Source organism: Acomys russatus, chromosome 26 (assembly GCF_903995435.1).
Source record: "Acomys russatus chromosome 26, mAcoRus1.1, whole genome shotgun sequence".
NCBI lineage: Eukaryota > Metazoa > Chordata > Mammalia > Rodentia > Muridae > Acomys > Acomys russatus.
The window spans coordinates 35,052,852-35,072,463 of NC_067162.1; the positions used below are offsets into that span (position 1 = coordinate 35,052,852).

A 19,612-nucleotide genomic window follows, 5' to 3' on the forward strand; every position below is an offset into this window, starting at 1 on the left:
TCTTGTGTACCACGAGTGGAGACTGCTGCAACACTGGGCATTTTAAAAACAAGAATATTAAATTAAAAAAAAAAAACTCCATTCCCATCTCTATAGGCACCTAGGTACCTATGTAAATTCTGGGACACACATCTGTGCACACACTCACACAGAGTTTGAACTTTCAGCTGACAAGATCCAGAGCATAGACAGCCACTCCGGAGAGGAGGTTGGAGAGGTGGAGAGCAACCCAGTGAGCAAGGCGATCGCACGCCACTTGGGCATCGACATCTCGGCGGAAGGCCGCCTGGCCAAGAACCGGAAGGGCATCGCCATTATCATTCATGGGACACCCTTGTCAGGTTTGTGACAATCCTGAGGGGAGACTGTGATCAGAGGTGCCAGGTCCTCTCTGTACAGAACTGCAGCAACATCTGCTGTGGTAGGACAGATCATAAGAGTGTCATCTGATAACAGAGGCATGTACCCAGGGGCCCTGTCTCAAAAACAAAACAAAACAAAACAGAAATACAAAACAAAACAAAAAACAGAACAGGAAAGAGATCTAAAGGTTTTGTGTCTATTTTATCACAGTTAGAAAAACAGTAGCATACAAGTGTATTACAATGAAGACAAGGACAAGGTTAGGGAGACGATTCATAATTAAAGTGCTGTGGGACGAACATGAGTTTGGACCCCCAAGCCCCACATAAAAAGCTGAGGGCAGTGGTTTGTGCCTGTAGCCCCAGTGCTGGGGGATCACAGACTGGCAGATCCCAGAGGCTCATCTCAGCCGGTCTAGATGAAATGGTAAGTTCAGTAAAAGATGCTGGCTTAAAAAGTAAGAGGGAGAAGCCATCAAAGAAAGATATCCTTCCTGACATCAAACCGTGGCCTCCACACAAGCCAGCATGGGTGTCCATACATGCAGACACCACACACAAAATGCACAGTTTTAGAAAAGATATTTAGGACCTGCCATTTTCCACGAGGAGAAAGCGTCAAGCCTAGATTTATAATTTGTACCTGTTGCCTACTGCCTCTGTAAAAGCCACAAATTCAGTAGTTTGAAGAGGCAAAAATTCGTCCTCTAAACAGTCCTGGAGGCTCTAAGTCTTAAGTGGAACCATGGGGCTGGGTTACCTTTGGGAGGCACGGGTGGACAGCCTGTTTTCTTGACTTTTCTAGCTTCTACAAACATTGCTCACATTTCTGGCTCAGGACAGCATGCCCCATCTTCAAAGTTGGCAGCTCAGTCTCTTCCAGTGCCTTCCTGTCACATCACCACCTGACGTCAACCCTCCTGCCTTTTTCTTCTATGGACCCCTGTAATGAGATTGAGACCACTCCATAATCCGGGGTGGTATCTCACGGTAGGATCTGCAAACTGACCACATCTGCAAAATGATCGCCCTTTGCATAAGGGAACATGTTTGCAGGCTCCAGGGATAGGAACGGCTGCATCTTTAGGGTTTATAATTCAACATCCCATGTAACCCGTTCCCCCTCTCCCTCCCTTCTCTCCTCCTCCATCCTTTCTTCCTTCAGTTTCTCCCTCCCTCCCTCCATCCTTCCCTCCTTCCTTCCTTCCTTTCTTAGATTCTAATTGAGGCTGGCCTCATATTCCCTATATAGCTAAAGATGACTTTGAACTCCTAATCCTCCTATGTCTACCTCTGAAGAGCTGGGATTACAGATGTGTGCCACCAGGTCCTGTTTATGTGGCACTGAGGACCAGACCCAGGGCTCCATGCATACTAGGCAAGCTCTCTAGCAACTGAGTCACACCCCCAGTCCCCCATTTTGTTTTGTCTCCTAAGATTTGTTGTGTTTCTATTTATTTTACATGTATTACTGTCTTTCCTGCATGTCTACACATGTACCTGGTGCTGACAGAGGCTAGAAGAGGGTTCCAGATCCCCTGGAACTGGAGTTACAGGTGTTGAGAAACAAAGTGCTCTGTCGCCAGAGCAACCAGTGTGCCCTTAACTGAACCATCTCTCCAACCCACCATTTATTTGTATAAAAAAATATCCATAACATGCTTATAAATGCAAACTTAGCAGCTGTTGGCCAATTCTAGTATCTAGATGAGTGGATTCTAGATCCCTTTTCTTCGCTCTCAGCTGTTATTTCTGAGTTTTCTACTTTTTAATGAAAAGTGGATTGAAATGAGACAAACCAAGCCAGAACAGGTTAGTCTTGAAACCAAATGTGTCTTCCTGTTAGAATCAGATGCAGTGGGGGCTGCACAGAGCCTCTGAGATCATCAGTACAATCTGGTCTTGAACCTGAGGAGGAACGCCCAGTGAGGGTGTTGGCTGTCATGCTCCTGCGCCTTAGTGGCTCAGGAGTGGATCCACAGCTCTGACTCGCGGCACACTGCGTCTTTGTCTCTGCTGCCGCTCTCTCGGAAGTGAAGCACTCAGAAATTACTCCATGGGGTCCCTTGTTCTGCAGACTTCTGTATAGGAATGACTGACAATCATGAGAGTCAGCACTCTGGCTGTTTTTACAGGAAAGACAGCCAATGCCATCAGCATGGCCAAGTACTACAATGCAGCCTGTCTGAACATTGACTCCGTTGTCCTAGAAGCCATGTCAGACAGCAACAACATTTCAGGGATTCGGGCCCGAGAGCTGTGCATCAGAGCTGCTATAGAGCAGTCCATGAGGGAAGCGGAGGAGTCAGGTAAGACCCATTCTCCATGGGTGGGTGGGGATGCACACGTGCGTGCGTGCGTGCGTGCATGTGTGTGTGTGTGTGTGTGTGTGTGTGTGTGTGTGTGTGTGTACATTCATATAAGGGCATATGCATGTGAAAGTCAAAAGACAACCTTATGTGTGCTGCATCAGGAGCTGCCCACCTGGTTTATTGAGACAGGGTCTCTCACTGGTCTACAGTTCACTAGTTAGGCTAGGCTAGCTGGTCAGTGAGGTAGAAGAAGCCATCTGTTTCTTCTCCCCGGCACTGGCCTTATAAGTTCATGCTACCCCAACTGGATTTTTATGTGGGTTCTGGGAATTGAACTCAGGCCCTCATTCTTGCATAGCAAGCACTTTACCAACTAATCTATCACTTCAGGCTCCTCTTAGCTTCTTTTGGTCAAGGAGTGGTAGGTAGCCTCACTGGTAAGACCATTCCTTTATGCATCACGTCGAGCTTCCTCTCCTATAGCCAGGCCGAAGGCTGATGTGTGACATGTGGCCAGTTTATCCTAGAGAATTCTCTTTACCTAGCATGCATGCAGAGATCTCATTCCGTGCCCACTGCAGGCATGTGATTGACCCAGTAGAAAAGAGTGCCATGAGAGACACACCCCACATTGTTGGTGGTTGACACTTGGAGGGAAGACAAATATGAATTCATTTGGCACGGAGGAAGAAACCATAACTATAGAAGTTTCCATTTCTGTGAGAGAGCAAGTTTGGGACTAGATGGTTCCAACAATGGTTTGCGGAAGTCTTCATGGAAGTGGGCTTTGGGGATCAGGCAAATATTAACAGGAAAAATAGAGACAAGGAGAAGGACCAAGAAATAGGAAAGTTGGTGATAAATCAGAGGTGGGAAGGCTGGCTGTATGAAGGGTCTACTGTAATTAGCTTTGATTAGGGGTCTGAATTCTATCGAATAAAAAGAAGAGTTGGGGTGACTGTGACCTATCTACCAGATGACCAAAAGCAATAGTAGGAAAATAGTACTCTTATAATGTAAAGGGAGCAATAGAAAAGCAGGGAAAAAATGGCCTTGGTCCAGCTGGCTCCCTGTCTACATACATGGTGGAGACCTGAAGGGATGATCACAGCGACTTCCTGCCACAGACACTAGGAGAGTGGCATCATTGACTCTCAAAGGAATCCTGGGAGGAGAAGGAAGCCTAGGAAGATGGACTGAACTTTTGGATCTCACAAAGGCAAAGGCTAGTATGGTCTTCCCATGATAAGCCAAGAATCCTGACTCCATCCTTTCATCTGAGGACCTCAGGTCAAGAAAGCAAATACACAAGTTCCTGATAGCATCTCACACCTGCTAGCTGATCACCTGACACATAACTAAGATGTATTTTTAAAAACAGAAAGTCACTGAAGCGGTAAACGGGAAGAACCGGAACCTTCTGAATGCACCAAGGGAATGAGCCCTTGTTGGTGTCTCAAGGTCCAGAGACTTCTGATGCCTTTGGGAGCCTCAGCAGAAGGGTTAGGGCCTAACCAGCTTTTGATGTCTGCTACAGTCAGCAGGCTGGAATGACATAGCTAAATCTAAGCCTGCTTTTGCCAAGCAAAAGCCACTAGCCACAGGAAGCGACTGAGTGCTTGAATTGGGGCTAGTTCACGCTTAGGTGAACTGCAAGAGCACAGTGCACACTGGGCCGCTGAAAATGCAGTATGAAGAGGGGAAGGCACAACACAGTGTCAGTTTTTATGCTTGGCTTAGATATTGACCACTCACTTTCACATAATAGGTTAAATAAAATATACCATTTTAGTTGATTTTTTTACTTTTATGTGGCTACTGGAAACTTTTCAATTATACACATTATTGTGACCGTGGTGGTTTGGACTCACTGCTTAGAGAAATTGAGCAGTAAAGGGGACAGAGGCAAAATGGTGACAAGACAAGGATGAGTAGAGAAAAAAGGAAGGAAGAAGACAGGAAAACAGAGGAAGGAAGGGAAAGAAGAAAGGAAGTCATTTGTTCAAATGCAAACTTTTGCTAAGGTTGTTTCTAGAAGCTCTTATTGAAATATGGAGGGCACAACGGACGAGAAACAGCTAGAGGCACATGGACACTGTAAAGAGATCGGACGGTCAGTGAAGAACAGGGGTGGACGGGGAGCCAGAATGCAGAGTGAAAAGTAGTCGAGACTGAGGCGAGAGGCCAGCAGCTGGTGCCTCTGAGGAAGCGGAGTTGAGCAGAGCAGAGGTGTCAGGTGTGGCGAAGCACGAGGTGAAGGGCATGATGAGTGGGACATTAGCATACCCCTTAAGTGCTGCAGAACTCAGCAGTAGCCGGTCCCCCTGCAGGTGCAACATGGCTTCTCTGTGCATACCCCCCAAACCTCAGGAGAGGGGAGGAGGGAGCTGCAGGAAACAGTAAGCCAGTGTGGATTGTGGCTATGAGGAAACTCTGGAGAGTTACATGCTGAAGTGATTGGCAGAGATAGTGAGTCCGAGTCTCCCCCAAGACCTAGAGAACCATGGGTGCTCCGTAGCTTAGGAGGCAAAGCATATGCTCTCCACCCCTGGTCTCCTTCAGAGTGACCTAGGCCATCTTTGAAGACAGAATCCCGGAGGGGAGGGGGCACAATGAGTCAGGGCAGATATGTCAGGCAAGAGGGCCATCTGAAGAATCTAAGGCCCAGGGGTGACAAAGGCAGTCCAGGAAGAGCTGTTCTAAGTAGATCTTAAATCACTGGCATTTCAGGAAGTCGCTTAGGAAGGAGAAGGTAGCAGCCTGCTTGCAAGGGGAGTCAGGAACAAAAACAGGAAATGGACCGTGTGAATGGAGGTCCTATTTGCTAATAACCATACACCTCTTGCTTGACTCCTTCATCATTTGAGTCAGCTCTGCTGAGGGCAGGAAGAACCCCAGCTATTCCTTGGCCTTACCACTGCCAAAACCTCAAAAGATAAAGTGTCAGCTTTCCAAGGCAAGGCCTTAATACACACACAACTTAAGAAACTCTTGGCCTCTGGGCTGGGAAAGAAAATGGGCCCCAACCACTGCAGGGGATATTAAAAGAATGAGAAATGCCCCCCATAGCTCAAATGTTAGAACACTTGGTCTTGGTTGGTAGTGACCAAGATAAATACTTTGTCTATAAGTTGCCTTTGGGCATAGTAGTTTATCACAACAATAAAAAAGTAACTAATTCAGGCAGAAAAAAAAAAAAATCCCAGAACCCTAAAGGAACCATCATCCAATGCTTGGTGAGTGGAGCCTCTCCTTCCAACCCAGGTCAGTCGGCCATAAGATGGCTCAATAGTTTATAAGTGAGTAACATGGGTTTCAGTGTGCTGTCCCCTGCTCACTTCCTTCATATTATAACTCTTACTAAAACTCTACCTTCTCCTAACAGCTCAGGAGTCTTCAATGACCCAAAATATTGGGGCACCAGCACGACTAAGCGCTGAGAACTTGGGCAAATTTAACTCAGAACTCACTCTAGTGACCCAGGAATCGAAACCTTCGAAGAGTGTGCGTGGGAGCGTGATGCTCACCAAAGGCAAGGCGGAAAGCCACTGGTCTGGGTCTCAGAAGCAGCAGCATCAGCACCAATCAGAAACACCTCAGGTGCACAGGGACTGCAGGGAGGAGGGTTGGGATCCTTCCTCCTCCTCCTCCTCCTCCTCCTCCTCCTCCTCCTCGGCATCCTGCAGCCATGCCAGCATCCTCTGTTTCCATGACTTCCCCTACACCACTCCTTCATAAATCAGTACACAGCCATATGGTACCCAGCAAGTGCCTTTCTGCTACTGGCACTGACTTGGATGTCAGAGGGGTAAAGGTGGTGAAAGCAGCGTCTCCCACCCAAGCTGCACTGGTGGAGAGACTTTTGAGGAAGATAGCCATGCTTACATGTTATCTGAAATAAAATGGTGGCAGAAGACAGCTACAAAAGAAATTAAGTTGAACCATGGAAGGTGGCCAATAGTTAACCGTTTCTAGAATCCCATAATAGCAATTTCTCACAGCTCAAACCAGCACTAAAGGAATATAAAGGATTGGGCCACTAAGATGAGTGGCGCAGAGTTATAGGGAAAGCACGGCAAGTCATAGAGAAGTCACGTGGCTCGAGCCACATGCCGAGGGATTCAAAGAGCCACCTTGACAAAATGCAATGCTGAAGGCAGAGACATAAGATGAAAGTGCGGAACGTGTTGTGGGTAGAGAAGCAGGTGAATATAAGTCTCTAAGATGTGAGTGAAAGGGTGAAAGGTGTTGTCAGAGAGCAAGTCCAAGATCAAGAGTGTGGGTTGCAGGAAAGAAACAAAGCAAAGGTAGGAAGCATGTCTAAAGTGAAAGCAGCTCTGGGGCACTTATCATTCACGATAACGTCTGTGTCCCCAAGCCATCTTCACTCATACTTGGCTCAGAATGAACCATTTTGTTGTCTTTCTTTTTAAAGCGGGAAGAATGGGTGGGTAGATGAAAGGAAAAGGGGAAGGCAGTATTGGAAAAATATAAGGTCCGTAAAAGAAGAAATGAGATTCTGGGAGAAGAGGAGGGGAGGGATTACGCAGTTGAGAGATAATGGCATTGGCTTCCTCTGGGATCCATAAAGGTTAAAAAAAAAAAAAAAAGACACAGCTAAGGATAGAGGAAGCGAGGTGGAGGATGGAGGTTGGGGAAATAATTTAATTGCTATCATGTGTGTAGGAAGTGCAATCTTTTATAGGAAGCAGTGAAGAGTTTTGGGTTGTAGACTATGCTAAGGCAGAATGGCAAATCACAAATACCTCCACTGTCACAGATAGAACCAAAACCTAGTGCTGCATAAAGGAAAGGTAGTTAATCATGCTGGTGACCCAACTGGAACTAGAAACCATCAGCTCACAGCTTTAAGATTTCTCCAAGTGGCTCCTGGAAGCCCTCATTCAGAGACAGAGAAAGAAGTTTCTATCATTGGAGAGAGGATGGATGTGTTCAGAACTTGGGACAAGGTAGTCGCGATAGAGTCAGTAGGAGGAGCCCAACCAAAGTAGAGAAGGGATTAAGAAGACGTGGAGCAGGGAAAGCAGGAGGCGTTGAGGGTCTTCAGACCTTGCTGGAGTCAGTCTGGGAGTCCTGCTATCTAGGAAATGGGTGTTTCATCGTAAGTAGCTGAGGAGGATGGAGATGGCTGCAGGGCCTTGTAGAGAGGAGGCCATGCCTTGGTTAGGTAGAGGGGTACAACAGGCATGTAGAGATCTTCATAAGAAAAGAAGTGAGTGTCCAATTGGGAATGTGGGTTAAGTAAAGATTTAGTTCCTGACAGGAATGGAGACCTGGATGTAGATGGGACAGGTGGTTAGAGCAAAGTCTGCATGGGAAAAGAAAACTACAGGCTGGATGGGGCATCTCAGCAGGGGACTGAATTGGTGCCCTCTAAGGTCTTTTATCTTCACCTCCCTCTAAGTGTGTCTTATAGTCATCATATCTTGTAAGTTGGAACCACTGGCTCATTTTCTCTGGGAGCATCAGCCTTTAGCCCTCTTTCCTGAGAGCTAATGTGACAGTCCTTACACAGATATCTGTATTTGTTACAAACAGGGTGTTATGGTAATTTTTTGTTTTGTTTTGTTTCTATCCATCTAGAAGTAAAACCTTTTAGAATGTTCCAGGGGCAACAGAAAATCCCAGTTCTGACTCTACTACTCTCTCAGTAAACAGTAACCCTAAAAGTCAAGAGTAGAAACCAGAACTTGTGTACCCACCCCAACACACACACACACTCATACACACATTCACACACATATACACATACACACATACACACACACTCACACACACACACACATACACTCACACACATACACTCTCACACACATATACACACTCACACTCATACATACATACACACATACACTCACACACATACACTCAACACACACACACACACTCACACACACACATATACTCACACACACACATATACACACTCACACTCATACATACATACACACATACACTCACACACATACACTCAAACACACACACACACACACACACACTTGCACTGCTCAGGGAGACAAAACAGAGGACTGTACCCCATAGACATGGGTGCTTGATCTTCTTGAAGCACTCATAAAGCACAAGTCCTCCGACATCCATGACTGACTGTTGGTGCTGCACATGGGAAAAAGTGTGCCATGTGTCGTTCAATAAAGATATGGCTGGAAGATAACATCTCCTGTTTCTAAATCACTTTTATCAGTTAGACTCTTAACTTTTTAGTTAGAAATCCTATCTTTTGGGGAGTATGTAATCTAGCATCCTTACTTCTCAATCCCGTAGTCTTCAGCTACCCACTACCATGGCACTGGTCATTATCACCTAGAAACTGCACGGTCCCTCGTCCCACACCTTATACACCAACCACCTTCTGCAAGCTAACTTTCCTGATGGCTTATTCTGGCAAGTAATTGGTCCCATAGAAGCCCCCAGACCTCATCCTCTCTGCACACTGCCCACCTCGCTGCCCTTTTTCTTCCATCTGCATGCCACGGGCCACCATTGTGGACATTCCCTTGTGCCTTCTCCTTTGTCATAGTCTCCAGGCAATCTCCAGCCCCAGGGCACTCAATTCCATCCAGACCACACTGATCCTAGCCAGAAAAATCACTTGTCTCTCCTCGATAGCCTTAATTTTAAATTTAACCCTATATACTGTATTTTTTTGGACATAAGATGCACTTTCCCCTCACCAACGTGAGGGGGAGGGAGTTAGGGTGCACCTTATGATCCAATTGCTGTCTTTAGGGTGTGTCTTATGGTCAGGTGCATCTTATAGTCCAAAAAGTACTCCATGGGCTTCCCTAGTAAATTTACCCCTTGTTTGAAATGACCGTTTTCTGGCCCTCCTCGCTCTCCTGACTTCTAAGGCACTCTGCTCTACTTCCTCCTCAGCTGACAATCTGTCTGCTCATCTAGGAAGACAATGAGCTCATCCTCTCACCACCACATCTCCCAGCGGGCTTCCCTAATCCTGCGCTGCCATCTCTGCTTGTGGCTAAGCACCTGCTCCCCACTGCCACTCTGAGCTGATTCTCTATCTGTGCACTGGACCCCGCCCCTTCTCCTCTTATTCAACTGAGGGGTTAAATTCCTACCATAGCCATTGCTTTCCCATCTTTCTTTCTTTGTATTATGTCCTTCCAATTTTTTTTTTTTTTTTTTTTTTTTTGCATGACCTTGTATCCTCTGCCAGCTCTTAACTCATCTTCAGATCCCCTTCACCGTAGTCCCTCCAAACAATGGCTGCAAAGACTGCCTTCTCTGTCATGGTTGTCCCCAGTCTCCTTCCCCAATCCCACTGAGACACCCATCCCCAGCCTACATTCCACCAACCCCATTGCTTACCAGATTCCATACACACTGAGCTCCTGTGTGCTCCCAAATAATCTCTCTTGCACTGAGGCAACTTTCAGCCACCTCACAGAAAGACTTTGGTCTCATTCGGTCTCATATGGTCACGCCACCCAGCATGTATGGCCTTATCACAGCTGTTCTCCACCCTATCACTGCTCTTCAGTTCCTTGCCTGATCACTTTGCCGTTACAGTCCTCACTGCCATGAACATCATGAATTCCTACTGTATAAAATGCTCAGTTTCTATGTCTCTCATGAGAATATTAAGAGCCATGTATGTAGGCAGCACCACTGTTAATCCTGCTTGTTGGATACCTAGCCCATGAGGACGGCCTGGAGCATGATGGGAACTCAGTAAATATCTGTTGAGTGAATGGGCAGTCAAATACAGTTTAGGACACATACAAAGAACCTCCTAGAATATTCCGGCTTGAAGCTACCATCCATTCTTGAGAGAAAATAGGAATCCTGCCTCTTACAATACAGTCTTCATTTCTAAATAAGGAGCCCACGGGAGTGTTGTACGATTTTTCTAGAGGCTACATGAGTTATAGGTACAGTTGTTGAGACATAAAACTAGATTCTGACTTCTGGCCCTTCTCTCCCCACCCCCCATCTCATCAGATTCCCTCTAGCCCTCTCCTCATGGGGCCCACCCAGCGGCGGCTCAGTGTCAGCGCCAGCATCGGAGGTGAGACGGGACTGATGAGCTGCGTGCTCCCGGATGACCTTCTCGTTCAGATCCTGGCTGAGCGGATACAGGTGCGTGCACACCCACCCACCCAAGGCTGTGGGCTTGGAGCTCGCTCACTGACCCCATGCTGAGAGCTGAGATGCCACATCAGCCACCCTCAGGGGCTCAGAGCCCATCGGTCTCAAAGAGGAAACATGGGCTGCTCCATACCCAACAGCCACTTGCTTGACCCATTGACAGCTCTTGCCCATGACTTCTGCTTTTCCTCCGGCCTGAAGCCACTTTTCTTCTTAGAGAACCCAGGAGCAGAAGATGACACATCAAAGAATAAAGCAAAAAGGGTGATGTGTTAAAAACTATGTCGTAAGCATCTAAAAGTTAGAACTTGACCGGCATGGTCCCCTGTGGGGCAGGGGACTGTGTATTTGAGACCAGAGTGGGCTTTATAGTGAGACTTTTGTCTCAAAAATAAAACATGGGTCTCTGCACATTGCTGCTTGAAAATTTTTTTCAGAGTATAATGTGAAAAATATTAGTATGTAAAGAAAAATTACATTTTATATATTTGCAAATAATGTCATACACATTGGGGGGGAACCTCCTACAGTACAAGTTAAGTGTTAGTCTCTGGAGATAGGTCTATGGATGTTATAACTCCTTTTATCTTAATTCTTTTTAAAGACATACTGCTCTTATGGTCAAAACCAATATGATTCTTTTTTTTTTAAGATTTTTAAATTTGTATTATGTATACAGTATTCTGTCTGCATGTACACCTGTACACCAGGAGAGGGCGTCAGATCATAATTTAGATGGTTGTGAGCCATCATGTGGTTGCTGGGAATTGAACTCAGGACCTTTGGAAAAGCAGGTGGTGGTTTTAACCACTGAGCCATCTCTCTCCAGCCCCCGATTCTTTTTCTTTTTTTAAGAACTTTGGGCAGGCGGCTGGAGCTGCAGTTCACACAAGAGTGCCCGCATGGCTTGCTCAAGGCCTTGGTTTGATCTCTATGCCCCCGACTAATCCCAGTTCTCTCTCCCTCCGTCCTCCCCACACTTGCCCACTCCTGTCCCCACATCCACCCCTTCTGCTACCCATCTCCCTTCATCCACCCACCTCCAATGTCTATTTAACTCCGCCTTCTCAGTGAGAGGCCAGAATCCTTCCTTAGGTCCTCCTTGTTACTTAGATGTTTTTGGGTCTGTGGATTGTTGTACTATGTGGCTATCCTGTACTGTATGACTAATATCCACTTATAAGTGGGTGGGGCTTACCCCACTCAGGATAGTCTTTTCTAATTCCACCCATTTCCCTGCAAATTTCATGATATCCTTGTGTTTAACTATTGAGTAGTAATCTATTGTGTAAATGTACCACAGTTTCTTTTTTTAAATATATTTTATTAATTTATTCATATTACACCTCAATGGCTATCCCATCCCTTGTATCCTCCCATTCCTCCCTCCCTCCCCTTTTCCCCTTACTGCCCTCCCCTATGACAACCTTTAGTTGTCTTATTCCTCTAGCTAGAACTTTAAGTATTATATTGAATAGATGTAGAGAGAGTGAGTAGCCTTGTCTTGTCCCTGATTTTAGTGGAATTGCTTTGAGTTTCTCTCCATTTGATGTTGGCTACCATCTTGCTGTATATTGCCTTTATTGTGTTTAAGTATGTCTCTTATATCCCTGATCTCTCTTAAGACTTTTATCACGCTGAGTGCAGCTTTCCCTCCTTTCTCTCCACCTAGACCCTCCCTCTCACCTCACCTCCCACCATACACCCCCTCCCTTTCTCCTCAGAGAGGGGAAGCCTCCCATGGCTATCAATCTGCCTTGGCATATCAAGTTGCAGTAGGACTAGGCGCATCTTCTATTGAGGGACATGGCAGCCCTCTGGGATGAACTAGAACCTAGGACAATGGAAAATGGGAACCTATGAAGATGACCCTAGCTAAGATTCCTAGAAACAGGGGATTTGGAACCTGAAATGGCCACCTCCCGTAACCAGGCAAGACTTTCAATGGATGGATGTCAACCCAGACACAAACCCATCGACCCACCCACCCACCCACAATTTGTCCTGCCTACAAGATGTGGAGGGATAAAGATAGAGTAGAAATTGAGGGAATGGGCAACCCATGACTGGCCCAACCTGAGACCCATGCCATGGGAGAGCCTGCCCCTGATACTGTTAATGATATTCTCCTATACTTGCAGATAGGAACCTAACATAACTAGAGCCTCTGAGACGCTTTACCCCAACTCATAGAAACAGATGCAGAGACCCAAAGCCCAATATTAGGTGGTGCTCAGGGAATCTTGTAGAAGATGAGGAGGAAGGATTGAAGGAGCCAGAGGGATCAAGGACACCACAAGAAAACCTACAGAATCAACTAACCTGGGTCCACAGGGCCTCACAGAGACTGAACCACCAACCAAAGAGCGTGTTGGATTTTTGTTAAAGGCTTTTCCAGAATCTAATGAGATGATCATATGGGGTTTTTTTGTGTTTTTTGTTTGTTTGTTTGTTTGTTTGCTTTCATTTTTATATGTAGATTATTCTGACAGATTTCCACATGCTGGACCATCCCTGCATCCCTGGGATGAAGCCCACTTAATCATGGTGTTTTTGATGTGTTCTTAGATTTGGTTTGTGAGTATTTTATTGAGGATTTTTCTGTCAGTGTTCATGATAGAAATTAGTCTGAAATTTTCCTTGTTGGGTCTTTGTGTGGCTTAGGTATCAGGGTGACTGTGGCCTCATGGAATGAGTTTGGCAATGTTCTTTCTGTTTCCATTTTGTGGAATAGTTTGAAGAGTATTTGTATTAGCTCTTCTTTGAAAGTCTGGTAGAATTCTGCACTAAAACCATATGACCCTGGGCTTTGGGCGGGGGAGGGGGAGCTTTTAATGACTGATTCTGTTTCCCTGGGGGCAATAGAGCTGCTTAAACTTGATTTAACTTTGGTAAGTGGTATTTACCACTTTGGTAAGTGGTATTTATCAAGAAAATAATCCATTTTGTTTAGATTTTCTGATTTTGTGGAGCACAGGTTTTTGAAGTAAGACCTCTAACGATTCTTTGGATTTCCTCAGTATCTGTTGTTATTGCCCCCTTTTTCATTTGATTTGTTAATTTGGATATTCTCTCCCTGCCTTTTAGTTGGTTTGGCTAATGGTTTGTCCATCTTGTTGATTCTTTGTATTGTTCCCTTTGTTTCTGTTTAATTGATTTCAGTCCTGAGTTTGATTCTTTCCTGCCACGCATTCCTCTTTGGTGTGTTTGCTGCTTCTTGTTCTAGAGCTTTCATGGGTACAGTCCATGCTGCTGGGTGTGCCTAAGGGGACCTGGTGGGCTAGGAGCCTGGGGCAGAGTCCTACCTGGTTTTCCAAGGTGTTGTCAGGTGTGGTTGTCACTGGTATTAGTAGGCATCCAAGAATGCAGGCAGAGCCGTGGGGTGGACAATGGAATCAGGGAATGGGGTGGTTTGGGGGTGTTGTTGTTGTTGTTTGGTTTTTGGTCTTGAGAGGGTTGGGTTGGTGTTTCAAGACAAGGTTCTCTATGTAGTCTTGGCTGTCTTGATGTCCTGAACTTGATTTGTAGACCAGGCTGGCCTCGAACTCTCAGAGATCCACCTGACTCTGCCTCCCCTAGTGCGGGGATTACAGGTGTGGTCCCAGTTTACCTGGTTTTTGTTGTTGTCGTCGGAGATAGGAAAGACAGACAGATACAGAGACAGAGAGAGGTGGAAGGTCTCAAGGAATAATAACACCCAAGGTTGTCTTCTGGCTTCCACTTGCATGTGCACCTGCACACACATGCACACGCGCGCGCACACACACGTAAAAGTGGCCCACGTGCTCTTACTGATCCTGCTACCTGTTTCTCTATCCATGGGAAACCATCTCTTTTATTTCCTTTGCATCTTATTTTCATATACTTCATGATTCTTTCTAGACCTTTTGACATTGTTTTGTTCCTTTATTCTACACATGGAGATGAAATAAATGCTCTGTCCTTCAATCACTTGCCATTACTTTTCATAGCTAACTAGGCATTTAGTCTTCATTTCCACTTGGAGGGACCACTAAGTCTATAAAACCACCTACTTCACTTCCTGTCAGTGCCCGGGCTTTGGTTTCATGATGTTTATTTTGGAGCCTAGTGGGTATGCAGAATCCGACAGAAGGACAAGCCTTCTCTCCATAGAGTTGACCCAGGCTGAAATAACCACCTTGTTCTCTCTGCTTGCAGCTCAGTGACTGTTTCAGAGGTGTGGTGTTCGACAGCCTGGACACGCTCTTTGCACGGAATGCACCCTCTGCCCTCCTCTGCCTGCTAAAGGCCATTGGCAGCCGGGAGTACATATATGTCCTCAACATGGCTCAGGATTATATGGTCATGAAAGCCCAGGAGAAGGCCAAAAAGGAGCTAGAAGGCAAGGCCACTGACTTTCCCAAGCTTTCCTTGCTACTGCACTCTTATGGTTTCCAACCTGTTTCCTTGGCATAATAATCCAATGGGTTTAAATGACTCTGTTACACTTGCATCTCGTTGGCACCTTACCTCTGCCTTAGGGAGTGACTGGGGCACTTATTTCTAATTACAGACAAGCTAAGGAGAACACACTGTAGGAATGTCCTGGCCTAGGATGATTTGCTTGCTGGCTTGGTTTAAGATAACCATGCCATTCCTTTAAACTAATGGGACTATTTTGTATACTCTGGGTCATTTCATCCTCACCTGTGAAGACTATTGTCCCCATTTTACAGGTGAAGAGAATGAAGCCCCAAGATAGCAAGATCACAGGACAGCCAAATGTGATGTCACGCAGTAGGTGTGGGCAGGATTGTAAGCTCAAGGCTAGCCTGGGCTACATAGCAACGCTGCAAGTATAGTACTATTCAGAGGGGAGCCACTTCTGTCATTACCAATATGGCAAGCAAAAACAAAACAACAACCCCCCCCCAAAAAAAAAAAACAGAAAACAAATAAAGCAAAAGACAAAGGCAAGAAAGATGGTTCAATAGATAAAGGTGATCACTACCAAGCCTGATAACCCAAGCTCAATCCTTGGGAACCACGTGGTGGAAGGAGAAAACCAACTCCAAGCTGTCCTCTATATGTGGATTTTCACACACACACACATACACACACACACACACACACACACACACACACACACACACTAAATTGATGTAATTTTTAAAAGAAAAAATAGATACAACAGCATACAAATAGTGCTACTTGAATTATTATTAAGTCAGAAGCAGACCAGCAAAGCATGGTCTGTGGTTGAGGATTTGGGGACTGCTGCCAATACTGTCCACAAGAGGCAGAGCCTTGCCTCTGAGAAGCTCCCGTTCCAGATACACTACTGTCCTTCACTTGGGCCCTTCTCTTCCCAGCTCATAATTTTAAAGTAAGGGAATATTTAAAGGAGACGTCATTCATCAACGGGACTCACAGTCTGCCTCCTTGTGTTCACACCAGGAACAAGGACCAAGCTTCCTTTGAAATGTTTTGACCTCCTACTCCCTAGTCATCTAGAACACTTTTCTAGAATGATACATTTCAAAGAAATAGCTTCTCTCTCCTCTCTCTCTCTCTCTCTCTCTCTCTCTCTCTCTCTCTCTCTCTCCTCTCTCTCTGATCTAGAATGATAAATTTGAAAGAAATAGCTTCTCCTCTCTCTCTCTCTCTCTCTCCCTCTCCCCCTCTCTCTCTTTCTCAATGATCTTTGGGCTGAGGCTGTATCTCTGACACAGAATCAGTGTCTGGTGAGGACCAGCTTGTGGTCAGACTATGTCTTCTTCCTGAACCTTGGCCTGGTAGGAAGGGCAGACTCCCTTAGGCCTCATTTGAAAGGCCATTAATCCCATTCGTGAGGGCCCCACCCTTATGACCTATCCATCTCCTCAGACCCCACCCCCCCCATATGTATTTATTATTATGTATACAATGCTCTGCCTGCACGTACACCTGCAGGCCAGAAGAGGGCATCAGGTCACATTATAGATGGTTGTGAGCCATCATGTGGTTGCCGGGAGTTGAACTCATGTTCTCTGGAAGAGCAGTCAGTGCTCTTAACCACTGAGCCATCTCTCCAGCCCCAGACCCCACCCCCATCTTAACACTATCATATTGAGGATTACCTTTCTACCTGTGAATTTAGAGGGACACAAACATTAATACCATGGAAATTACAAACCTGATGACTTGAAACAACATGGGTTTATTAATGTTACAATTCTGGGGTCAAAGGTCTTGAAGTCTAGTTGTTAACAGAGCCATGGTGAGGAAGAATCCCTCTCCTTGACTTTTATAGCTTTTAGAAGCTAAAATTCCTTGACACATCTCCTTCTCAGTCCCTTATCATGGAACCTCTGCTTATTTTGTCAAACTTCCCAGCTTCTGCTGTTAACCCTTTCCTCTGACTTTCCTGCATCCACCTTACAACCTTTTGATGGGACTCTGCCACCCAGATAGCCCAAGGCCCTAATTCAATCACATCTGCTGCCATAGTCCTTCTGCCATGGAAGGCCCCACACTCGAAAGTTTAAGGATTAAGACATAAACATCTTTGGGGACCACTGCTCAGCCAACAACAGGTGGGACCCAAACCCGGCACTACAAAGATAAAAGAAAATCAGCCAGGACCTGGGAATGCCATCTTTCCTCCTGTCACCTCTGGCTGTCCCTGTGTCAGCAAAGCTGTTAAGGCCTTGACATTCCCTTCTCTCTCTGTTCACCCTCCTCCCCTCAGAGCGCAAACACAGGGAAGCCATGGCAAAGGAGAAGGAGCGTCTCCAAACATTAGATGAGGAAGAATATGATGCCCTAACACCAGAAGAGAAAATTGCATTTGACCGTGAGGTTCGGCAGGCACTCCGGGAGAGAAAGAAGAGGTGAGACCAATGGCTGGCCAGAGCAACACTATCCCCTGGGGAGCGGCTCATAGGGAGACCAGGATCAGTAGCGTGCATGCCCAGTTCTGAGTCATCTTCCAGAAAAACAGCAGCAGGCACAGAAGACCTGGAGGGGTGAGGAAACCCATTTGGCTACTCCAGGGCCCCTGGCTGCTGCAAACTTTCCTACTATCTACCACTCCCTTGCTGCTGGTGCATTTGAGACTAGCAGGTAACTGCTGTGATGTCATAGCTAGCTCTCAGGAAGGACTTCATATCCCTCTGGTCCCCAGGGTCCCACTGGCTGCCCTAGCAAATGAATTCTGGGTAGAACCTGTTGGCCTCCATGTGTAGGAATCTGCAGCATGTGACCCAGGAGCCACTCTGTTGACATGGGTAGAGTGGCCTAACGATTCTTTCACTTCTTAAGTCCACATTTGGCTGCCTCTGTATGATCCTCAGCCTGGGCAGTTCCCCAGAGACCCAAGGCATGCTCACCGTCAACAAGGACAGCTAGTCTGTGCCCTCACTAGCTGCGCAGGAGTCATGTAGCACTCCAGAAATCTGGGGCTGCAAGCTCAGGCTGTCTACCCCACTAACAGCCTTCCTATCTTCAGACATCCCAGACCTGGGCAGTGCCATTGCCCATGTCCCTTAGGATTTCCAACATTAGAGGGCACAGAGCCATGGTATTCAGCTACAATATAAAGCCGTTTTCTCCTCTCCCTCTACCTCCAGACTCCTCTCACTGACTCTGAAAGAGATTATATGCCTCCAGTTTCCCCCACAGCATACCTTCATCTCCCCCCCTCTGCCACATAGGAGAAATGTTTGTTCAACGGGCATAATAAGCTTAGCTTTGGCACCCCAGGAAACAGTCCTTTATCATCAAGGCTGTGGTGTCTGCTGCCTTCATGCATTCACTCCAGAGTGCACATTTTATCCCGAAAGCTCATCAATGAGCTTAGTCACACACACACACACACACACACACACACACACACACACACACACACACCATGAAGGATGTAAACATAGCCTAGGTGAGCAGCAAGTCACAGCAGCCAGAAGCAATTTCGGACTCGTAGAGATAAAAAGAGATGGGTAAATCAGGGCTTCCTAAGCTTTTGTGTTCTTGAGTCCTTCTTGCCTAAGGCAAGTGGCCAGGCACAGTGGTGCATGGCATTAATCCCAGCACTCAGGAGGCAGAGGCAGGTGAATCTCTGAGTTCAAAACCAACCTGGTCTATGAGTTCCAGGACATCCAAGGCTACACAGAGAAACTCTGCCTTGAAAACAAATTAATTTAATTAATTAATTAACCTATTAAAATTATAATTATAAAAAGGAAGAAAAGAAATATTTGCATGGCCTCGGAGAATATAGGCAAATCGATATACAACCAAAATGTTCTCTGGTATCAGAATAAGTCAGAATAAATTTTATTTTAAAATTCTTCGGTATACATATAATTTTACTAATTATTAAATACAGAAATAAACTTGCATATTAATGAGATGAATATAGTTTTTATTTAGAGTCAGGTTCTCACAGAGATCCTCCTGCCTGTGCCTCTTAAGTGCCAGGTTTAAAAGTGTGTGCCACCCCAAAAGTTGCTTCTTTATTTCTATGTAAAGAATTAAATCTTTGATATGGAAGGAAAAAAAGTACCTTCAGCATTTTTTAGAATTGATTGATACTTATTTTATAATCATAAATGTTTGGAACACTTTTTCACATAAGTATGTAGTACAAAATATCAAAAGTCTGGTGTTTTGTTTTTTAATTCTGGAAATTCTGCCTAATCTCAAGCCAAAATTTATTTCAGGATTTTTAAAAAGAAACTCAAGTCAGAAATCAAACAGCAGTTTTTAAAATCAAGCATTCCAATGCAGTGACATACTAATATGACACTCCCATGCTAACACCTGACTAGGAAAATATCAAGTCTTTCTATT

At 45.6% G+C, this 19,612-nt stretch overlaps 1 protein-coding gene across 1 annotated transcript in view; it reads left to right on the plus strand.

Moving 5' to 3' along the window:
- Hydin (HYDIN axonemal central pair apparatus protein) overlaps positions 1-19,612 on the plus strand; it is a 306,967-nt gene that overhangs the window by 201,787 nt on the left and 85,568 nt on the right. Inside the window, exons 38-43 of the mRNA XM_051168753.1 lie at positions 155-341; positions 2,498-2,671; positions 6,060-6,274; positions 10,676-10,813; positions 15,002-15,185; positions 17,514-17,655. Coding sequence (XP_051024710.1) covers positions 155-341; positions 2,498-2,671; positions 6,060-6,274; positions 10,676-10,813; positions 15,002-15,185; positions 17,514-17,655 — 1,040 coding nt within the window. The remainder of the gene's footprint in view (positions 1-154; positions 342-2,497; positions 2,672-6,059; positions 6,275-10,675; positions 10,814-15,001; positions 15,186-17,513; positions 17,656-19,612) is intronic.